At 38.1% G+C, this 25,221-nt stretch overlaps 1 protein-coding gene across 7 annotated transcripts in view; it reads left to right on the top strand.

The window, feature by feature from the left end:
• The first annotated feature begins 204 nt into the window (after window positions 1-204).
• Window positions 205-25,221, top strand: part of LOC139444371 (RNA-binding protein Nova-1-like) — a 36,188-nt gene continuing 11,171 nt past the window's right edge. For all 7 annotated transcript variants that reach the window (XM_071225335.1, XM_071225334.1, XM_071225332.1 and 4 more), the window contains exon 1: window positions 205-352. In XM_071225335.1, the coding sequence (XP_071081436.1) occupies window positions 235-352 (118 nt within the window). In that variant the 5' untranslated portion in view covers window positions 205-234. The remainder of the gene's footprint in view (window positions 353-25,221) is intronic.

The following is a 25,221-nucleotide window of genomic DNA, read 5'->3' as shown; positions in this document are numbered from 1 at the left end:
ACCCCTGCATCTGAATCAGGTGAAGTGCCACGCCCCCTTCAATTTCCAGGGACTTTTAAATTAATATTGTGTTCATTCAGTTGTTTTTCTAAAGTTTTTACCTCAATAATAAGCTTTTCAATCAAAAACAAGGCAAAGAATTCCCCAATCGTGTTAGGATGCGCCCTGACAAGTAAGTCTCGTGACTCATGCGCCGTCTGCTGCGTTACCCCACGAGAACTGGGCGAACTCAGGATGGCTCTCAACTACGACGGGATGAACGGGTCAGAAATGGACACTTCAGACTCGAGAAAAAGGCCTTTGGACGGGGAAACAGAAAATGGGGTCACCAAGAGATCGAACCAAGGAGGAGGTCAGGGTGCTAATTATCTAATTTAAGTACAGTAGCAAAGTTTGGGAACACACTAGTCACTGGTTTCAACCAATATGGCGGCAGAACATGCAGTCGTCGATTCGACCGTGGGCCGCGAAAATTTTTTGGAATTTCATCAAATACTCGTCTAGATCTGAATTTTCCGGTTGAATCTTGTAGTTTGGTTATTCCTCTGATATCGTGTTAGGTTTGTGTGTCATTGAGAGATATATGGATGTATGTTTTAACTTTCTTCTGATGGGGCACTGTCTGCCCTTGTCAGTTTAGCTCGTTCGTGTAGGGACATGCATGTACGAACATGTGTCAAAAAAATTGGACTGTCTGAGGGACCCCTCAGGTTCTGATGGTTACATTTATGGAATCTTTGTAGACCTATATATCGGAACTATCTATCCTGCAAAGCTCAGTTCATTTCGGCCACTTTCAAGGAGAGCAGTCACGGTCAAATCGGGCTTGTGTCTGCGCAACCCGAGTGAAGGACGTGGATCTCTCGATACTGCAATTATGACGCCCGGCGACCTAAATTCTTGCCCCGGGATCCTCCACGAATCTTTGGTAGACAGCATGTATTCAAGTATGTTTACCATATGGAAAGGTAGCGTTTATTAATCAACTGAAATTTAGCGAATTTCATAGGAATCTGTTGCGTTGTATGCTCGGCTATTTCACGCAGGCAACCAGTGTACCACCCACTTGACAGAAACCGATGTTGATTTCAGTAACGCATTTCACTAGTTGCACACGTGTCAAAACCTTGGTTGTGTTACTACGTATGTTTTAATTCATCTGATGGTATCTATCGGACTTTTGCATTCCCAATTTGGTCTTGCAGGGTGCACGGTTGCTAGACCATGCCCTTCTAAAAATAGTTCGCCCGACTTCAATAATGTCGAAAACGATAGCAACAGACGGTCGAGGTAAAAATCGGAACTGTTGAAAATGTTCTTTTTTTGATGATTTGAATATAAGTATTTCGATGTTTGTGATTGTTATCATAATTTATTGTTGTCTATTCATTGTGTGTCTGCTCACCAGTGCTTAGTAACCTATGTGTATTGTGGGTCGAACAGGTGCAATGTAACCAAGATAGGTATAACAATATGCCAAAAATCGTCAGTGCATTACATTTGTGGTTGACCAGCATTTTCCTTTTTGATATGATTAATAGATCTTTAAGTGTTAATATAGATATTGCATATTATATTTCATCAGGCTTAAATTATTTGTTTCTGTTCATAATTGTGGAAATATTCTCTCCTGTAGTCCTCTAGTTAAATGCAGACCGAGATTTTCAGATTCTGATAATGTATCGGATTGTAAGCGACCAGGTCATTTGGAAAGTAAGGTAATATTGAGAAAACATACATTTATAACCAGTCAGTTTGAATGATTCATGTAAATGTTAACATATGAAGAGATAATCAAACGCATCAGCTATACAACCATGTTTGACTTACTTCATGATATGAAGTATGATCGATATGTTTGCATCTGTGATATACCTGTGCCAAAAACCTGAACACACTTATCTGAAAATGTCAATTGACAGTGGTTTTTGCCTCGGACAAATGACATTAGGATTTTTGTGATTTTTAGCACATTTGAGAGGACATTTTTGTATATCATTACAAATTCAGAAATATAATCAGGACATTTTGGATAAGTGTCCTAGAAAATGAACCTATCCGAAATCGTGTTTGACATCCTTTTCAACAGATCATAAGTTTATCAACACCAGGGTTAGAACTTTATAAAATCAAAAGCTTTACTAGCCCGGGTACAGATAAAATGCCCTTGTAATGTTAGAAAAGTGTGGTAATTTGTACTTGTACGCAGGAATTTGTACTAGCCCCAGGCTAGTGGGCTAGTGTTAAGTTCTAACCCTGTTTAAATTTATATGTGGATTCTGACAAGCTGAGCATACTAGACCAAACCAAATGTACTGGACTAAGCTTCATATCATTTCCTAAAGTCGCAGGCTGAATGACATATGGCGTGCATATGACATATCATTTCGGTGCATGATGGGTCCCCTTGCCATAAAATATTATTCTGCTTGCTGGCGTTTTTGACAACATATCAGTCAATCTGAAGTTCGGCATATGTGCATCATGGTACAAAGCATTCAATACATTGATGATTGATTTTGTCAGTTTCAGAAAACGAAAGAGATAGATGCGTTGAAATGATGACATGGCAGTATCATGTTTATTTCATATCAGTTGACATTGTCAAGGTTTAGTATTTTGTTGGGTGATCATTAGGAAGTTGCTTGCTCTCATTACTGGTGCAAATTTCAAGCCATAGCGCACATATGGTACATACTGTTCCATGAACATTGATGAGATATATGATACAAAGCTAATGCTCTTCTAGGCTTTGCTATTTGATATGTGGCATACTGGCACATACTTTATGTATGTACTTTGAGATTCATACATTCCTACTGTTAACATTTATAACATTTTAGCTTGTGGAATGATATGCAGTGCTTAACTCTTCTATCGTTGTCATAAATATTCTAGCTGAAATAATTAATCAGGTCATACATCAATAACAATGAAGCTCGCTATCATTTCAGATAGGTTTTGAGATTGTTAATCATTAGTGTTTGCCAATCTCATTACCTCTCTCCATGAAGATCTGACAAACCCTACTTAGGCTGTCTGTGCCAAGTACTTTTGAGTCTACTAGCCCAAACTTTTGTTTTAGTGTTATTTTCAGTAAATTTTATTCTTAGTATATGTACTAAAATAAGCTGATCTTAATAGATCAGAAGAAATTTTACTTGGCTTGGGCTTCGGACTAGTGGCTAAAATCGCAGGTGAACTTTCTAGTCAGCTTATCAGCGAAGAGGCATCTAAACCCTTGATACGTGCAGTTGAAACATTCAGAACAGCGCTTATTTCCTGCAAAACATCTTTAAAATGGTAAAGGCCGCACTTAATATGTTGAGGATATTGTTAACACTGTCCTTTCTGAGTGTTATGGCAACTTAGGACCAAAAGGGTTTACAGTGTGTGTTTTCTGTTACAATCACAATTTCAGATTGGGGTAAAGAAATGAAACCAATTCATTCTAGAAAATGGACACCTGATTCACTCATGAAGCCAATCCTTCGTAACATTGGTTCACCTGATGTGGCCTATGGAGGATTTGTCAGTCAGTGAGATACCATATCGGAGTAAAAGATCTGATTTTTAATGAGATTTAGTTAATGCTATCAGTCCTATATGATTTGATTGTAAATGTAATGCTGATGTTCTTTTTGAGCAGGTTTCTATTCAAGCTCCATGCATCACTATGCACAACCATCATTCTTCATTTGGTTCCACACATCACCACGAACCATGAACCTATATTCAAGCTCCGTACATCACTGCGCACAGCCATCACCAATGTTTTTTTATCTGCATGTTCCCAGTTCACATCACAAGGCAAAGTTTGCCATGGCTATTAGATCAGGAAACGCTAAAAATATTGTAATGTAGCTATGTCATGATGCGTCATGAAGCTACATTCCTTCAATACTCTGTTGAATGCGTAAAAGGAAACAGGTTTTTATACAGAGTGACGTGTCTAACAAACTATTTTTTAAATTCTTAATTTTTTTTAATCCTGGTTGGCTTTCTGGGACAGATTAGGCATCTCTATACACATATATGCAAGTAAGTTCTTTTGGTGCACAAATTACAGCATTACAGATGTTACAATGATGTAAATACTTCAGATTCTTCTTAAATATATGCCTTAAAAAATGACCCAGGTGCAATTTTGTGTTGATAATTGCTGTTGAACCAAGGAGACATTTATGTAATTTGCATGTCTTCTTAGCATCTGTCATGGAGTGCTTTAATATTGTTACCATGGTTACAAACGTGAAGTTGAAGATACACTGAACATTCACATTTTAACTTAGATACTTCATATTGATTATCATGTGAAATAGTGTGTATAATTAGAAATCATGAAAAAATATCTACCTAGGTGTGAATAGAAAATTGGCTAGAAGCATTTTCACTTGCAACATTGATAAAGCTACAGCTCTGAAATTCACTGCCATAATACAGGTAATATACTCATAAGGGCCAATCATTATTTTGTTTTGATCGATACACTGACATACGATAGTACTATCGAAACTGACCTGTGAAGATCCGGGGTAGAATACGTCTTCAGCAGCCCATGCTTGCCGTAAGAGGCGACTAACAGGATAGGGTGATTCCAATTGCAATGATCGATGCTCATGATGTCAATCACTGGATTGTCTGGTCCAGGCTTGATTATTTACAGACTGCTGTCAATATAGCTGGAATATTGCGGAGCGCAGCGTTAAACAACAAACCAACAACAAAAACTATCGAAACTGATTACATTTGCTTGTTTCTCTTGTTTGATATCTCACTTGTAATTAATTGAGTCTTGACCAGACAATCCAGTCATTGACCTTTATGAGCAATGATACATGTCATCGGAACAATGACATGTAATCAAGTATCCAACTCCAAGTCTGCCCGCCCGCCCGATCCATATGTCCCATTCTAACCAGGAATCCTTGTAGGGTATTACATCTTCTCGAGGCAAGTGAGTTAACTGACACTGAAAGTCCAGTTTCCACCCTAACCGAACTAGGCTGGTATTATGGAGTTACATTTTGGCTGGACTGAGTTTATGGATAGTCGAATCAAAATCGCGCACCGAAATCGAAACCCGGTTTCGTAAAGTGTCATGCAGATTTCGGTCGACTGCAGGATTTGCAAAGCATGTGCAAAGCTAACTCATTGTCAACAGATATTTTCTAAATCTTTTCATGTTTTTAATCAAGGTGCTCACGTGATTTGATGCACTTGGCGATGTAAGACCCGTTTTAACACAATATAGATCTTGATTATCGATCAGATCGTCTTGACTGGGGGCCACCGTTTTGTTTGAATCAAATGCATGTGATACGAGAGGTTGAACCTGATTGGTCAATAGGAGAGGCATAGAAAGGACATGACTCGTAATAGCCACTGGTGGCGCTACGATCAAGCCCAGGAATTCCAGCCTAGTTCGGCAAGGGTGGAAACTGGACTTTTATAGTCAGTTAACTCTCTTGCCTCGGGAAGATATTACTGCTCACAATAACATACAGTTGGATAGCTTGGAATGACAAACTCTCCATTGTGACCTGTGCTAACTGAAACTGTCAGTCAATGCTCAGTCAGTGAATGGTTTGCATCCTCCAGGCTACTTCCAAGGTATGTTGTTGGAGTTGTAGAAAAAGTAAGATTTACCAGAGGTCTTTATGAGGAGCGTTGAGATGTAATTTCAGTTAAAAGGGACAGAACGTTTTGAGTAACGTTTACAGTGTCCAAAAGTAAGAAGAGTACCCTTGGTCTTCTCCTGTGGTATTTGAATCTAAGGACCCCTAAATCTTTAATCTTTCATCATTAGGGTTATGACAAGGGCTCCCTCACTTTCATGCTTATTTTGATAATGGTTTATCTGTTATCAGCCTCCAGCAGACAAGTTCCACAGTTACTGGAGGATTGGATGGTCACAATGTTTGACAAGGACTGTCACTGGATTGCCAATTATGTTATTTTCCAAAAACTTGTTTGACTGGGCCAGACTTAGATTATTTACATTACTGGGTATGTCCTGATACAATTGAAATATTGCTGACTGGAGAAAACAACATTCTTCTGTTACCTTGACCACTATTCTGAAATTAGTTTATTTAAACTTGTGTCCATCCTTGATTTGATTTCGGTATAAGTCTACACAATGATCTCCGACTAGAGAAAACTGAAATTTATCATGAAAGTCAATGGATCCCTGTCATAACCCTAATGTTGAGTTAAAATTTTGAGGTGTCCCTGTATCATGTGTATTCAAACACTATTCCCTCAAACCTCAAGGACCTCCCCCTTAACAAAGAACACAGATGTCACATAAACACCACCTACGACATGAACTTTGGACCAGTTTAATTTCCCAATGGTGTCCACTGGTATAAGTTTTCTCACTAGCATCATTTTGATGAGCACATGGAACTGTGATTGTCATTACATGGTCAGTTGTTCTCAGGCTTCTTTTTTAGAACTGTCTCATATCCAATGTATTGATTTTTGGATGTCTAAAAGTGAATTGTTGTGTTTAACGAAGTGCAGCAGAGTGGAGCATGAGGATGTAGGTGGCTACCTATGTCAGCCAACTCAAGACTAGTAGGTTAGATGCGAGTCCCATAAGGCAGTACATGTATATTGATTCCCGAACACTGTCAGCCATGTCTTGCCCACACCATGCTGGTCATGGATTTTCCCGTGATAATCTGAAACATCCCGCCTTCAAGGTGAATACATAGATGTTACGCGTCAGTGTACTGTTAAATTTGTCCGAGTATGAAGGCAGTCTTGAGCCATGTGGTGGACACTATGACTTACACTTTAACGGACAGGATGTCGACTGTTCTGAAGCTTTGTAAAAAGTAGCCGACAACGCTGAGCTTACTCGGCCCAACTCGCCTTATTCAATTTCTGCTCCAGCCACCACACCAGTGTAAGCTTATCACGTGACCAGACGTTTCTTGTTCTTGCATTTATTCTGAAATAAGAACAGACTTATGTTTATCTAAGTGTGTAGACTTATCCAAAGTGAAACATGAAAAAGACGTGAATGCACTGCAAGATATGACAATGTGACAGGTACTCGGCTGACCGTAAGTCAACCTCATCATGCTCCTTGCTTGTAAATGCCATACTAATGATCAGTGTTCTTTAGTTTAAATCTTGTGACCTGCATACATGATGTGTTCTGTATAAAGGGTTAGTGTGATTGGTTCATTCATTTGTTATCACATGCCTAAAGTTGTTTCAGTGTTAAATGGTCAGTTCCTTGCACTACTGTTTGAGTCCATACTAGTAAACGTAATTGTGTTGAAGATGCACAGAGATGCCTTAGTGAATAATGGGTGTGCCATACTGGGGATGAACCCAATATTTTTTACAGCTAGTTTGTGTTTGCACGCAGCCAGGATATTGTTACGAGCTACGGCACCACGCTCCCCCTTGCAAACATTTTGACTGTTACTGATTCATATTCATTGGGGATCACAATACGGGTTTCGTGTGAACTAGACAACACTTAGTGTATTTTGTTGGTCTCGGTCACTCATGCTTTTTGTCTTAAGAAGGATCTGGAGCTAGGTGGTTGAAGTATTGCTTCTCATGCTGAAGACAAGGTTCAGTTCCCCACAATGGTATTGATGTGTGAAGCCCCCCTGCTGTGATATGTCAGGAATATTGCTCAAAGCATTCTAAAGCCTAGCCATTTAACATAATTAGGAGATTGGGTGGTCAACAATATAACTCAACATGGTAAAGTTTTGATACCTTTGGATTGTTTATAGACATGTATCCTCAGTATGATAACAAGTTTGACATTTTTTTACATGTATATCACAACCAATTTTGAAAATATTTAGGTAATTTTGGAGAGCAATATCCAATATCCAAGAATATGAAAGAACATGAAAAGATCTGAAATCTTATTTTTTGGATTTGACAATCAACAGTTGTGACCACCCAATCCCTTGTATAGTCCCCCTCCTGTCTTCTGAGCACAACCCTTACAGAATAGGTCCCCAGCAACCTATTCAGTCACCTGATCCCTCTGTATTGCGTGGTCAAACTCGATTACTTCGTTATGGCGTCATATCATTGGATTGTCTGGTCCAGAGTCGATTTACAGGCTGTAAATGAAAATAAATTGCTGGAATATTGACGAGTGCAGTGTTAAACGCCTACCCACCCCTTATGAGCATGGGGTACTTGGAGCTTGTTTTGCATGGACTCATAGAAGCTTTAGCAAATGTTAAAACTGATATCTTGTTTTCTGGTAGGAATTTCTCAAGTGCAAAAAAACTGATAACTGATATGATAATGATTGCAGTTGATTCCAATGACAATTTGTGCTTACAGGCGTGGTCCATTATGCTTTTTATGTCCCTGCATATAACGGGATGTTAACTTGTGATCAGTGTATTCATCATTGTTCATTGGTCTGTCAGTCGCTCATGTTTTCTGCATGCATAGCAAACCTAACTGTGAAGTGTTGGCGTTTGTTGGTCGTATTGATGTGATGAAATTCTGATGTTTGTCATTTCCATGGAAACCAGTGAAAGTTGAGTCTTTATTATTCCTTCATGAAGCATTTCCCATGTCCAGGGGTGATGGTGATGACTGCAGTCTACAGGTGTAGAGCTAGAAGCATTTCTGTAACAGGGATTGTGAACTTGTACGTCATCAATTACTTGGTGGTGGTATTTAAAGGTCACAGGTTACATTTAATACAAATATATTATGGAAGTGAATTTTAAAGATAAAGGATGTCTAAAATTTGCATTGCCAGGGTAATATAATACAGTAGGCATATACAGTCATGTAGTTTATAGACCTTAACGTTGTTGATGGGAACAGATGTTGACAGATTTGCTTACATTTATGAGAATGATTTTTCATATTACACAACTAAAGTAAGATATTGATCTGATGTAAGAAACAAAATTTGTGCTGAGTTAGCGCCATTGTGAAGGTAGCCCAGTGGTTAAAGTGTTTTCCTGAAAAGTAGACGATTCTGGTTTGTTTCTTTATTTCAACACACAAATCTTGTGTTCCCGTGATATGCAGCATGTCAATCAGTGTCGGATAACTTGAATATGTCCTGAGGAAGTAATTGGAGTGGATATGAATCAGAACAAGTACACTTTTTTAGCTGTAGTCCCATGGGGATACCAGGTTAGGATTCGTCGCTGCTATTGGGTGACTCAGTGGCTCCAGTAGTCCAGCTTGGTGGCTTGTTCATTGTGTGTCCTTAATGGTGTGGATTGTTACACAATCACCGGTTTGTCTTGTCCAGATTTGATAAGACATGAACGAGTGGCTAGAGACATTGACTGACACACCATGCCTTGTCTTATTGCTGCGTCATTTACTCTTGCTTGATGTTCAAAATGACTGAAATGAGAAGAGTTGAACACATTCCATATGGAATTATAACATGAACTTTTTTTTTATTAACTGAAACATTTGGGCCTCCTTTTATTATCAACACAATTGACTGTGCTTTTGTCTGAACCAGTTGGAATCACTTTCTGGTTCATGTCTTTTGAATTTAAATGTTTTATGATGCGTGTTCTTTTCAGTAGAACTTCTGAAATTTCTATAACCAGTTTTCAATCGGTGATTTTCTCTGATTGTTCTTCTCAAAACCTTTCAACTCATTGGGTGACGTGTCATTGTAACCGTGTCATCCTATAAACTTTGAAATGCATTGCTGGTCAACACTGGAGATAAGATTGTTCTGTTTCAACACTCTGGCCATTGTTGCTGAACTGCAGCATCCAGGAAAATCTACCACAGATCAATAGAGGCCATCTTAAGCCAGATACTTGACTTACATGATGCCACGTCTAGTATTTGATGGTATTTGACTGAACATGCAATTTTGATTTGGTGTATATCAAATACAAAGTATCCAGTAGAAAGGAAAGAGGATGTATCCTATGTTATCAGCAAATACATGTTGAGCATTATTGATCAGTGAATACCAATGCTGCAGTGTTAAGAAAATTTGCTGAGTGTGCAGATTTTCCAAATTTGTATGGCAACTGAGTCTTTGTAAGTATTCAGTGTTTTTTCAACCTGTCTTAGAGTAGCTTAGTTTCCTTATGGACTCTAAGATGTATCATCTCCTCAACTGATGTTTTTAACCCATTTTGTGTCTGCTGTGTATCTGTTTTTGCTATCAGCAATTTGCAACAAATCTGTTTTTTTCAATGCTTGAAATCCTAAATTAAAATAAATATTAGTGAATCCACATTCATCATGTTCATATCAGTAAACACAGTTTAGTCTGCTCGTGGCATAATAATGTGTAGATAACCGTGGAAATATTTTTCAACAGAAATATGTATCTTGTGGTTAATTTGAAACCATTGCTGAAACAGGCAAGCTGTGAGGGTAATGGAAACACATTGTACAAGACCAAGAGTAGACTTCCGAACAGATGTCCCAACATTGTTGATCAGAGGCAACTGTATTGATATTCAGGACATGAATAACAGGTGCACTTTAGTTTTGAATAGTACTGTACTTTCTTGTGTATTATGCACACTTTTCTACACTCCACAACATCTCTGTACAGAGGGAAAAAGGAAATACATTAACGTTAGACCATAAAACTAACGTGAGACCATAAAACCAAAAGTAGCTTGTAAACTTGTTTTTCACACCTTGCTTTTAAGTTATTTCATGAGTTTTATTCAAACTTTCTTTAAATGTTTATATGAAATTCTGCGAAATCGCATGTGATTTGATAGATCCCATCAACTCCTTGTTATAATGTTATTTACACTTACACCTTCTGAATACTGCTATTGATGCCTCGAAACAGACCTTTGTTGTCAGATGCCATACTTGGACTCGTGATAAGACCTTTTTGTTGTTTGACTATCGTATGTCAGTATACAATTTTTGCAATTGAAATAACAAGATATATATGTAAAACTTAACCAATGATACACCTAAGTGCTACACTTACTATTTAAATTTAAAACTAAAATAATAAAAGCAGCAAATAAGAAGGTATTAGGTATTATTTTTGGTACACCGATAGTTCAGATTTGATTTCTTTTGATATCTTTAAAAGAAATGCCTAGTGCAACAAGAAATACAAATGACATGTTATAATCTAGTAATCTTGTCACAAAATTGATATTTTCATTGACCAAGTTATCTCGTTTGTTCACCTGAAGCGACATCTAGTGCTCATTGACTGCACATTGTATACGAAGTAGCAGTTTTCCCAATCTGATTGTCAGAGCATTGCCTATCAGATCATGAAAGTGACATTTGGAATGTGCTTTTTGATTGTGCAACCATGAAAAAGAACAAAAAACATACAGGGTATTCCAAATGACAGTTATGGGCTTTGTCTGTATTCATACAATCTAGACCATCTATTAGCCATTCCAGAATGTTCTTCTGTTCAGTTTTTAATCTTTTAATGGAGTATATGTCAGTGTTTCGAAGCGTGATTCCATTGGTCAGTCAAAGTTCACTGAAGGTCAGTCTGTCGTGACCCTTATTGTCATGTCCTCAGATCTTTGTTTAGCGGTAGCAAGAACTAAGATCTGATTTTAATGAGATTGGAATGACAACACTTAAATTATCTGTCCAATCCAATCATGTGAACAAGAAAACGTCTATGCCTAGAGGTAATAATGTAAGGATTCGGTGATACGGTATTGTATCTCGATAAGAGTTCCTAGATACAATACATCTTTGTTAGAAGTAAAAATAATCACCAGGCTACCATCAGGACCCACAGACTTTGCAAGCTGCAGGCCCAGACTGAACTCTTCAGGCCCTTATTTTACAAAACTGCAGCTTATTGTGACAAATATATCGACATATACAGTCGATATGGTCCCATTCAACTTTGACACTGTAGGCCCGACATGAGATCTACATGCCTTTGACCTACGGGCAGGCGCTTATTTTAAACACTGCAATACATCAATTAACAACCACTGCATCATGATATATACAATACATTACCGTTCAAAAATGAATTGGTGTAAAGTCCCAGGAAAAATAACATTTGAAATTATAAACAAAACTGTTCAATAACCTGAGTATTCCCCAGTTTGCTATAAATAGAATAACTGAGTGCCCTCTAAGCTATATGGTTCAGCCCTAAGATGCCCAATCTTTGATCTCTAAAACTTAATAACAATTGATTCATGGTTATGATACACAGAATATCAACTTAAAAAATAAGAGGACTGTAAGATCTGGAAATGGTGATGTTGCTGTTGTGTTGGCGAATGGCTCCAGGATATTTATCATACATAACAGATATATAACAGAATAGAGATAAACTTTTGAGTAAAATCAAAAATGTCATGCAGAATATTGGGATCCTGTATAGTGTATTAATAGCTATAACCACCCATTTGTGTAGATGTGCTTTTAATTATGAATGCACTTATCGTGGATTCAATAATAGTGTGTGTAGACATGGAAACTTATATTGTGTTTTCTGCAAAATTTGTGTGCATGTTCAATAAATCAAGGTTTGAGCATTTTACCTGGTATGGCTAAAACTTCCTAGACTGTTTGCTTGTTTCCATGAAAGTTCTGCTAGATGTGGGCTAGATGCACTTACTAAAGTCTGTGCCAAAGATGTTTGTGTTTACAGGGCCAAACTTTTATTTTGACATTATTTTCAGTAGATTTTATTCTAGGACAGGTATCAGCTGTTTTACATGGCAGAGGCTTCAGGCTAGTGGCTAAAGTTGCAGAATGTTACCATAGTAGACCACCTTTAAGGTCAGTAAGAGCTTGGCAATACTGCCAGATATTGGGAGGAAGGAGGGTTGTGCCCGTGGGAGTGGGTTTGTATAGCCAAACAGGACATTGTATTGCTTCCCCATATTCATTTCTGAGATTTTCTTCCTGCATCCTTCCATCCACCTTCATCAAAGATGCTGGTGCCTTATTTGTGTAACCATCATTGCCCAGTGAGCCTTGCCACTCCCTCCTCCTGAACTTTCTACCTGTATTTCTTTCATGTGATCAATGTTTAATTTATTTCGCTGCTGTTCACTGCTGTCAGGATATGTTTAAGGAAACTTTAGGGAAGTGAAAAATAACTAATTTTGATGGTAGCCACCTTCTGGTTTCATGAGTGTTAATTTCTTTGAAAATGCCAAGATTTTAGCAGAGTTGACTATTGTGGGAGTCATCATTATTAAAATATGCATAAATAATTTTAAAGCTTGTACATCACCCTTAAAGAGGCTGTACATAATGTTGATACCTCATATGAGACATAATCGACGAGTGGGAGTTGTTTATCGTACAATAAAACACTGCAGGGAGAATAAACCACTCAGGACTGCACCCCTCATGGTTTATTCCCCTGCAGTGCATTATTGTATGATAAACAACTCGTCGTTTGTTTCTTAAACAGCTTTACCTGATCCAGCTGAACTTTAAATCCTCCCTGCTATAAAAATGCCTAGACCGTCTTTAATTCCCCAAACGGGATAATCTTAAAAACCTATTTTAGTTTTGAAATGTTGAAAGATCTGACTTTGCATAATGACTTTCATGCTTTATTTCAAACACTGCTGATCATATCTGAACAATCAGAAGATATGATTGGTACATTGCAGTGATTTGAAAAGGAATCTAGTTTCCCGTAATGGTCCTTGGTCATGTGTATTCCTGATGCATGTCTCTGGTGGGTTGAGTTTGAGATACTTCATCAGGGGATGTCACAGTTTTAAACTGGCAAGACTGGTTGCCTGTCCAGATAGTTAAACTTTAATGTCAGACAGCCTGAATACTTGATGCTATGAGGTACCTTCAGTTCCTAACCTGTAAAGCAACGTTTTGTCAGTGATGGTGATAGGTAAGTTTGATCCCTGAGGTCTAGGATCTAGAATTCCAGACAGGTTTTGTGTGCCAGAAACTTGTGCCAGATGAACGGTCGTGGTGCAAGTTGGGACATCTGAAGACAGGACTGGTTGGTGGTGTTGCCGAGCCTGTGTAGCATGTTCCACACCCTACAATGGTAGCAGTGTGGAGCCCAGGCAGGTTACTGAGCACTCCCACTTTGCAAGGGCTGGACCAATTTGCCTGTGTCGTACAGGTAGTCAGTGAATCCTGGAAACAGAACAATTTGTTGACAGGCTTAGACACAGCTTTGTCACTTCATGGTCAAAATATTGCTGATGCAACATCAATTCTTCACTTGTTCCTGGCCACTTGACCAGAAAAGAGAATGCTGAAAATCTGTTACCAGAAGTACTTTTCTGAAATAAATGTAGTTATGTCAGGTCAGATAAATATATCGCTTCTAGTGGTTTTCAAAATAGCTTGGGTAGGGAGGAAGGATTATTTTAGTTTATTTATTAAGTTGCAAATCTATAAAAGTAATCTTGATTCTAATCTAATGTTCCATGTGCCCACAAGTCTCTTGCCTGGAAGTATGAAGAGATGGGGCCAAAGACTTCAACTGCAGAACTGACACTATAAATAGCATGGTGTGGGCAAAGGTTTCTTAATAGTGCTTAAAAACTAAAGAAAATGTTAGCGGGGCAAATATATTAGGGTGAGGTCATGAGATAAAAATTTATTTTCACAAACCTTACATCACATACACTTGTCTGAAATGAAATGTGGACTAGTTGGATTAACTCATGCCAAGCTCTGGTGCAAGATCAAGCTTTTCTGGTGAATACTCATTACTGTGTACAGTAACTTACATTCTATGCAGTGTTTTTTCTTTCATTTTACATACCCATGGTAATTTGTTTGAGTAAAAGGATCCAATACAAAAATTTGTCTATTTAAACATAAGCTTTCAAAATATGAAGCCCTCTCCCCATCACATTTAGAATCGCACTGACTGAAAACAGGTTCAAACATGAAGCCTTTATATCTTGATGTAAATATGTCCCTTTTGAAACAACCTACATACATACATAGAGATATACACCCCTGACGTTTATCCCTATTGAACATAAACTACTTATTTTCAGTGAGTAAGAGGGAGGTTGCATAACATCAAACATGGCCCGTTTCATGTATCTTACATTTTACTGCAGTTTGAGGCACAGTTTGAGCTTTGTTTCATAAGAATAATGTGTCAAATATTTGAGCCAAGCCTTGAAGGGAAAGGATTTAAGTATGAAGTGTGTTTGAAAATAAACATGGTCAAACATGTTGAGGATCATTGTCAGGACCCTAATGTTAACCATAAAAATTATTTGTCTTGTCTGATAATGGGAATTGTGTTCTCAATATTGTATGTAAATTGTAAAGTTGACATACTATATATACTGTTAGCTGTTTTTGACCAGGTTAATACAGGAGGCAGCCTGATACTAGGGGTAGCACTTTAGCTTGACACCCCAGTCAGGTTCCCCCCCCGCAAGGTTGGAGCCCCTTCATGGTGTAAGAAGCCACAATTTAGATGTTACTTCATTTGGTTTTTAAGGATCATAAAACGCTATTCCTTGTCATGCTTACTGACTCGTTAAAAAGGAAGACTAAGTGAGGTTCAGGTTGCATCTCACTCAAACAAAGTCCAGCTTGTGAATCAATACGGTCAGTCGTCAGTACTTAAGCTGTTTTGATAAGTGTACTAGGGCGTGAACTTTTGACAAGTCATAGTTTACTCATTGGAGAAAATATTTTTTCATGGCTAGCATGTTGTAATGTTTGATCTCAGTGTTTTTTCTAATTGCTCTCAGCTTGCATTGGATGCTATTCCATGACAAGTTTTTGTCATCTAATCAAGTCATATGCAATATCAATGCTATCTTTCTTGTTGGTGCATAATGCTTGCCCTGTAAGTAGCTTTACATCAAGTATCAATAGCAATCAGTAGGCAAGCACATCTTTGAAGATTCGCCATCAGAATCTGTACACGTCGTCAAAGCTGGGTGTGGTCGATATGTCAGATGGATTCAGGTCGGAATGAATGTAGCTGCAGTTTTGTTCAATAATCTGGCAATTATCCTGGATCATTAGTAGTAGCCATGATAGTAGTTGTAATCATCACTGACACACTCAGCCTCCTGGATTTCAAATATGCCTGTATGCCTTGATCGGGTAGTCAGAATTGGTGACATGGTTGATGCTGCCAGTGTACCAGTGTTAGAAATTGGCACCTGTCCTACAGTCCTTGCCAAACTGCCCAATAATTCAGGAATCATAAGAGTAGTAGAAATGTGCCCTTTTAAGTGTTTGCTATATGTGATTGAAAGGACTAGTGGACTTAAACTGTTAGTTTCTATAGCTGTGTACCCCTATGGCATGACACTTATAATATCAATCACTGGATTGTCTGGTCCAGACTTGATTATTTACTGGCAGCTATATGGAATATCGCTAGTGCAATGTTACACAACGCACGCGCAGGCAGGTATTCGGCAATACAAATAACCAGCAACTGAAATGTTTAAGAGACCAAATGCTCATAACATAAGCATGATGAGGACACCCTTAAAAAAACTGGAAGGTATCCTTGCCCTACAGAATTCCTTTACTGCAGATGGACTGACTTTGAAATTTATCACGCAGTAGTTATATTTTTCTGAGCATCGCTTACCATTTTAACATTAGATTTAGGTTGTACTACTAATAAAGTTTATTCTGAGTCTCATTATCCAGTGTAGAATGTATGTCAAGTGCAATATGAACCCCCAAATGATACCTGTGTCATTTCTTGAACTGTACATAATTATCCCTGGCAGAGACGATGACCAACGTGAAGCTATTGTTATAGGACAAGTGTCTACATGTAGTGTCTGATCCATGTACACACCAAGTCCAGGGAAATCACTTTGCACATCCATGTCAATTGCAATGAAGGATGTTGATTGGGGTACCCAGGAAGCTTGATTACTTGTGATCCTGCTTGGTTATATTATATGTGTCGCATGATGCTCACTGGCCCAGGATGTTTATGTAATGTTAGAGGTGAAACGTTTCTATGTATGGTTATTCAGTGGTAGACATTAACCTGAAGTGTTACCTAGCCAGAACAACATGAGGTCAACCTGAAAAAGCCTTGTAATCAAGGACACCTTGACAATAGGCTAACTCGGGTTTGCGGCTAGCATGCTATAATATGATGGCACAACATCCCTGGATATTTCTTATGAGGTTATGTGGGCAAAGAGGTAGATATGGATTATATCCAACTAGTCACAGGTTATTTTGGACTAGTATTTATGTTTGATACAATGTTCGAAAATAAAGGCCAGGGAATCCTTGTCACAACTCTATAGTGTTTGAAACATTTCACGTGTCCCAGATTCAAATATCGTAGCAGACTACAAGAATACAGATTCTGAACTGTGCAATCTTTAAAGATAATGTGTCCTTCCAGACTTTCACATGTCTCAAGACTAGTAGACCAGTGGACATGTCCATCTCTCAAAGGCAATACATTTAGTGAAAGTACAATTCCATTGTAATAACTATATTAAATGTATCTTTTTCTGAGGGCATATATTAGACTAAGACCGTCACAAGAGAGACTTAAGAGATAGTTAAAGAACTTTTTGAATTTGGTAGTCCCCTTTGGATAAGTCTGTGGCTGAGTTACCTCACATGAAGCTGATCATACAGACTTGGAGCTCTCTAAAAGTACAAACCTGCAGCATGAATGTCTGGCCAACAGTGAAAGGCTTTGTATGTTGTATGTATGTAAAGTAAGGGGAGCAAGTTTTTATGAAACTTATGGTTTGACATGAATGGTTTGAAGTAGTGTTAACACCTGGGTGTTCAAACCTACCGAGGTTGTTTCATTTGAAGCTTAGAATGCCCTTGGTGAACAGAAACGTAGTGTAGCGAGAGATTGAAAGTTGGTTTAGTTGCCCAGTACCCACATTTGCTGTGAGAACCAGTTACAAGGGGGGTATATTGAGTAGTTTCAGTGTGTTTTATCACTACCAAATACCTTTTTTGTCTTTTGGACAGAACTTGTTTTTCTGGTAGTTTTTCATTATTATTTGACCTTAACATAAATTATTAGCTGAGTTTACTAGACTAAAATAAAATTTTATCTCTCGGTAATCTATCTTTGTTAGCATTTGGTGGTCCCTTGATTAAAACACCATTGTCAGTAACCTTGCCCCGTATTATACCGTTTGATTCACAAGCCACTATAATGTGGCCAAACTTGTGCGTATGATCAACATTCAACGATAGCCATATTCACCACACACACAAAATATAGAGGGAAACTGTATGAAAAGTCGAAATGAATTCAGTGTATGGGATATTAAAACTGTTGCACCTTCTGTGTTCTCAACATCCTTTTGTTTTTAGAAATGAACTGTTTAATTATAATATTGTGTAGTCTAAACTGATGGCAATACTAGATTCTGAAAATATCTTAATAGTGTATTTCAAACTCTTTTTACCTGTTTATATGTATGACATGTGTATCTAGGGGTGCTGTCATATTACTTGAATGTTTCCAAGTACGAACATGTAGGATACACACACATGTTAATCCTACTTCACATGCAATGTTAGTTTTCAGCGATATAAGCATCAATAACTTTTGTGTTAATGAGGCCAACTATCTCTTATGTCATGTATTTGAGTTGTGCCTGCTGTAAAGACAGAAGCTTCAGCCATGTCAGATGTTTCTGACTGATATGCAGTGATGTTGCCCTTAGGTAGCATTGCATAACATTGATGGAGTGATATTCTTTGAATATTTGACAAACTTCCCAGTTTTATCAGCCACCCCATACCTTATCAGTATCAATGTGTTTCCAAAGGCACTTAACAATCAACAACATTCAGTGTACTTGTTTGCTTCACTGTTTCGATATTGGTCGATGGACTAGTTAGCACTCATTATACAGCTATTGTTTTTGATGGGGTAATACAAACAAAAGTAATACCAGCTATTCTACTCAAACGAGCCCCTACTGTTTACACCCCTGTCCAGCTTTTTGATCTTGCTGTGCATTTGTGCATGGCCACTAATTGACCCATTGGTCTGCCTAATTACATAACCCTTTTGGCTGGTGATCACCTATAGTTTTCAACTGATGCATATCCAAATAGTCTGGAGAAGTAGTAAGTCCACATGAGGCTGGCTATATTAACTTTCAATTACTATCCCAACAACCCCTCCCCCCACGGTGGGATACTTGGTAACATAGCAACCCATCCCAGGGGAAGGGAATCCCGACCTGTCTGCACATGCCCAGTGTGGTATAAGTAAGCAGTAGGCTGCAGCCTGCTCACATTCTGGTCGGGGTCAGGCCTGGGATTACACGAGCATGACCAAGCAGAGTGTGTCAGAAATGATTATTTCACCGACTTCACTGGACAGGGAACCCTTTACATTCTACCATGGTATGTGGCCTGGCAAGTCCTTCCCGTTTGTCCAGTGTAGCTACTGGACTTAAGTGAAATATTTCTACATGGATATACCATTGTGTACTTTTGAGGATGTAATTGCCTGCCTTTTATGTCCTATCAGTAGACATTATTATGTCCTCACATCTGTTATCAGCATTTATGTGGATTTTAACAGTAAAATGACATTGGATGTAGATTGTTTGAAGGTTTGATAACATGCACTTCAATTGAGGAAGTGTTCAATGTATGAGATTTAGTTCCTCTGCAGTTGCATGGAATTCTTACCCATCCTTAACCTAACCCCTGCATTTTTCACAGTTGAAAACTCAGCAGTGGGAATCTTATCAATTGAAATGCCAAACATACCGATGCTAACTGGAGTTGTGTATTGCTTTCAAACGTCTCTCCTCAACTTGAAGGTGGAAAGTAAATCACTCATCAACAGAAGAATCTGTTTCCTCCTTTATTAAGCAATGTTTTTAATATAGATTCCAGCCCCTGTGTAGTGTATCATGGCGTAAGAGGTTGTATGCAGTGCTTGCCAGTATCGGAAGTTGTATTTTTAGATGCAACAAAGATCTTTCGATAGCTGGGTACTCATTTTGCTTGTATCTGCTTAGTGTATGAGGATACTGGGAGATGTATGTATATCATGATCAATGTTTTCCCTTGCCCAATGTAGACGTTAGTTGAAACTAATTGTATGCCTGTTTTATGCTATGTGAAAGGCTTCAGCCTGTGGTGTCATTTGGGAGGGATCAGCTCATTGTGTGTAGATGGTGTTTTCAGTGACCAACATTGATTTACAAGTAATGATGTTGTATCAGCACAACCTTGAAGGAAAGGCGTCCCATTTTGCTGAACATATTCTACATCTCTGGACTGGTGATAATCTATTCAGTCAATAATGTGGATTCAGTGTATTAATGTCTTGTCTGGTGTTGAATGCGTTCCCGAATAGCGGGCAGGTGGTTTGCAAAATGCCATTCAGCAGTTTGTTCTTATTGAGCAGGCTTAGCAGGGTTAAGCTGAACACTTCAAGTCATGGAGGTCCTTGTCATAACGCTCATGCTAAAAACCTATATTTAAGGGATTCCTAGATTAAAATACTCTCTTAAAAAATCTCACGAACCCCACATGATCCCTTAATTGCTTGGCAGTACTTAGCCTTTGGTCTTGAAGTCAGACAACAAATGTTTTCTAATCTGTAAAAAATATTCATCAGATTAGGTCTTCAATGCTTTATTAATAGATTTCTCTATATGCTTTTTCAGACAAGTTATAGATAACCAAATATACAAGCTGATTTTGTGCCTGTAGTGTCTGAAAGCAAAGCTGTATCTTATAACATCCTTGTTCTGCCACAAAAATAATTTTCTGAAAGTAGATCTGTTTGTGCAGATAAGGAACACTGATACACAAATGACTGCTTCATCCTGCCAGTTTCTATGCCGATATTTAAATAATAATCTTTCTTATTTCTAATGCGGCTTCCTTGCCATTATCTCTGATCGCAAAATATTTGATTGGGCGTGGCTAGTCGATAATCAACTGTCTTTCAGAGCTCCAGTAGAACAAATGTACCAGGTTCGTTGTGTATTCCATATAAGCTTCGTTTGAGGCCAACATTCCATACATAGTTACAATGTTGGCATACATGCCAGCCATTATCAGGCAATTAAAAACATTCTGGAAGCAGGTGTACTTTGTAGCTCATCCTTGGGAACCTCCATGGCTTTGGCGTAGGCTCCTTGATACAGCTGTTCAAATTTTATTACTGAAGATTGGTGATGGATTGAATCTGATTATGCATTTCATGTATTCTGTCTGGGTAAATGGGATGGCTGATGACAACTGGTTCTCGGTTTAACCATATTTTGGAGTGTCTCAAATTTTCCTTGAACGGAACTCTTGATATTTTGTTCATTTCATTTATTTGGATATTTTTGCTTTAAATGAGTTGGACAATTAGTGGTTATCTTTTTTCCTTTGCTGTTTATCATGACTTTGTCGTTAACAGAGGCCAGAAGTTACGCAGCCCACAATTATTTTGATTGACGGCTCTAATTTTGTGGTAAATCAGCAAATTTCAGTGGTGTTGGATTTGAATTGGTTAGAAAAAAAATACAGTATCATTTAGGAGTGAGTGGTATGGTTTACAAGGAGTGGAAATGTCTCTGTAAAGTAAGAGAATTCCAATGGTTTATGATCAGAATGTTAATATCTCTAGCATTGTTCTTGACTGACCTTGCCAATACAACCTTGTTGAATCAAGTAGGTAACAAATATTAAGTGAAATATATACTTCTACAGTGAATACAACAAATGGAAGATTTATTCACGTTTATTAGAACCCGAGAAGGATTGAGGCTTGTGTTACTGAATACTAGAAGAGGGAAGGGAATATTGTTACCTATATATAGCTTGTAATCTGACATGTTGCCATCTGGGCTAGGCATGCTCAGTGGTAATGCTTTTTACAGGCTCCCTTGGAATAATCTGTTAACTGAACACATCGGTTTTATCATGCCACTTTTAATAAGTTGTTTTTGCAGGGAATGTTTTCATACATTAGTGCATCGCATTACACTCCATTATTCTGTTCAGATGCTAATAGAAAATTATGTTTATATTAATAGTTCAGACATTATGTGATGAAGACTAATTGGGGGAAGGTATTTTACATGTTTATTAAATTGTTAATCTTTTGTAAATAGTACGCACAAAATTTTCCATGTATATATTTAACCAAAGATTTCCAATTACCATCACTGTAGTTAAGCATAAGGAAAGTACCCGTCATAACCTTATTGATGTTAAAGGTGAAAAATGTAATTGTCCCCAGATCAAATGCTATTGGAGCAAACTGTTAGTACCCCATTATTTTCAAACGCTGAAAATATTATAATATATTTTGACATTAGTGCAATACCTAGGCCAGTTTGACATTCATACTTAATCTGAACACAGGGCTTGTTTGAAACAAAATATTACATTTCACATATAAATTGAAATGAATCTCTGGGTTTGAAATTAATTTTGTCAAGCTGCTGGACAGCAGAGTGGTTGTGGTGATTGCTGTGATGAGGGCTCATAAAAGTAGTTGTTGACGAGCATCTCCTAGCTGAAGCGGCTTGAACTATAGCTATCACATGACTTGACATAATATGAATCGTGGATGACGGAAACATGCTTATTGATACCAACTAGGAGGTTAATTAGGATACATCATCACTGGGAGGGTATTGGCAATTAATTTCACAGGATGCAGAAACTGATGCAATTATACTTCGGTTGGTCTCCTGTATCATGTATCGGCCAGCTGGGGGAACAGCTGTCTGAAGGGTCAGTGAAATTGTGGCTTGTCGCCATACCAGGCCCCTGACCTTGGCTTACTCATGCATGAAGGTCATCTCCTAGTTGTCAGTCGGGGCTGTTGTACTTGTTTCTGGGGGATAATTCAGATTCTCCTGTTACAAAGATAATATGATTATCTTAGGGTTTATTTTTCTTTCTGCGTTCCCATTGAAATGGTAATGAATTTCTGTGTTGCATTTATTGAACTATGCAACGTTAACGTTGCTGAGATAAGAGTAGAGAATCTCATTGATTACAAGTTTTGCCATAAATATTTAACTCACTTGAACGTGATGAACTTTCTTTGCAATGCTACAGGAAATGATGATGAAAGACTCCTTTGACAAATACAGCCGAGATATTTAGAAAATGCTGACAAGATAATTTATGTTTGAGTTTTGCTGTCAATAAGAGTTCAGTTGCTTTCTTAAATGTACAATGAATAATACAAATTTGAGATGGGAGTTTTTGCTTTATCCTGTCTTTTACAGATTTCGCAATTGTAACTATATTGATGTAGAAAGCATGTTACATGTTACAACTTGCAACTCAAGACATGCAAACACTGTTGATTACCATGATGCATGGGTCACAGCTGCCATCACATGCAATGTCATTTATTCAGCGTCCTTTTTCATGTTGCATACTTAAAAAATGTGGGAACTATGTACTCTCTGCATACAGGACTAAAGTTATGTATTCATTGCCCACTGGTAAGTGAAGTGTCGAATTCTGATGGGATCCTCTGACATGCTTGATATTGTTACAGATTGGTGAATAATCTTTATCAATGATTGTGAATCATTAGGTAATGGTCGTGACTGCTGGCAAGGATAACGTTACATAAATTGTAGCAGTTTTCTAGATTGTCTAATGTATGCTTGTCGAGTTAGTGATGCATGTACCAATGTAACAGGACCCTGCTCACTGGCTTAATCTTAACTATTAGGCATTGACTTAAATGACACTATTTTCTGTGCATAGCATTTGTGCTTCATAATAAGCTGATTTATGATTCGAAAGACCCAAGCACTCAGGAATACATGAATGTGGTCTGTCGCTTCACGTGTGAAGGTTATTGGTTAGTTTGACTACAGTTCGATAGCTGACAAAAGAACTACATTATGTCATACAATAATTAGCATCTTAACAAAACAGTTGTTGGGTTGGCACTGAAAGTGAGGTTCAAAAAACGATTTGAACACCATTTCTTTGATCCACGGTTTGTCCTTGAAAAACTGCATATTATTGGCCTGTTTCGAAACATTTTTTGTGGTAAAAGTATTTGGGATTTGGAGAGAAGTTGGCTGTTACAATGGTAAGATTTATGTAGGGCTCTAAAGTACAATCCATAAGGTCATAATGGTAGATTGTTATAATAGTAAATAGGTATAGGAATCTGCCATTATAACTGCTGATTATCAACCTGGGCTGTTTTACCTGTAGCTACCTGCCACGGTAGAGCAGTAGGTGGGCATGCTCCGGCAGGCCTCTTTCAGGGCATGCTGCCAAACCAGTTGCCTGTACATTAGGCGTAGTTTGCCAGTGAAATGCTTATATATTCAACTTGCTCAATATGTCAGAAATAGTCTTATTGTTTAGCCTTTCAATTCAATGATATAGTTTCTTAACTGATATCTTCCAGAGTACGTTGGCCCCAAGGGAGTTGCAGTCAATATATGTTGTTGTCTGTTGTATTCCAACGCTTGATTACATACAATTGTTAGCCCTGTTCTTAGTAACACACTCAGCGCACCTAAAACGTAATTGATTAAATGCAGAAACTATGGAACTTGGCATGGGTTCTGGTCGGCATTTTGACTGCGATTCTTGTGTGGATCTGATGCATGAACTGATAATGAAAACACCACTTACGTTATTACATCTCAGGCCTGTGTTAAAGCGATGAAAATTGGTAACCGGAGTAACACCATATTTTTGTAAATATGAATGGTTCTGTTGGGTGTTATAACTATATTAATCTTGATGTTTTGTTACATTTTGCCCTCTACCATTAGCATGATTAGGCCAAGTGTCATATTTCTCATGAAATTACTTTTCATGTGATGCTAACCATGCCAACTGCCTCCATCACAATCCGAATATCGTATTGCTAAGTATCAGTGCATCAAACGTACATGGTGAAGAAGAATGGCTCAGCTATTTATTGTTATTTTCATTTGTTTCCTGGTTGACAAGTTGTTTTGTTTTGTCTTTTTAAAGTTTTAGTACAGTGTTGAACTAAGAGGGGGTCTTTGGGTTCTTCAGTTTGTTTGTTTGTTGTTTAACGCCACACTCGGCAATATTCAGCTATATGATGTCAGTCTGTAAATAATCGAGTCTGGACCAGATAATCCAGTGATTGATATCATAAGCATCAATCCACGCAAATGGGATTGATGACCGTGCATATACCAAGCCAGCCTGACCACCAACTCCTGTTTGTCGCCTCTTAGGACAAGCATAGTCGCCTTTTACTGCAAGCATGGGTTGCTAAAGACCTATTCTACCCCGGATTTTCCCAGATCCAGGGTGGTCCAG

The sequence above is a fragment of the Haliotis cracherodii genome, unplaced genomic scaffold, assembly GCF_022045235.1.
Source record: "Haliotis cracherodii isolate W230 unplaced genomic scaffold, xgHalCrac1.p SCAF_5, whole genome shotgun sequence".
NCBI lineage: Eukaryota > Metazoa > Mollusca > Gastropoda > Lepetellida > Haliotidae > Haliotis > Haliotis cracherodii.
This window is presented reverse-complemented; position numbering and strand designations above follow the sequence as displayed.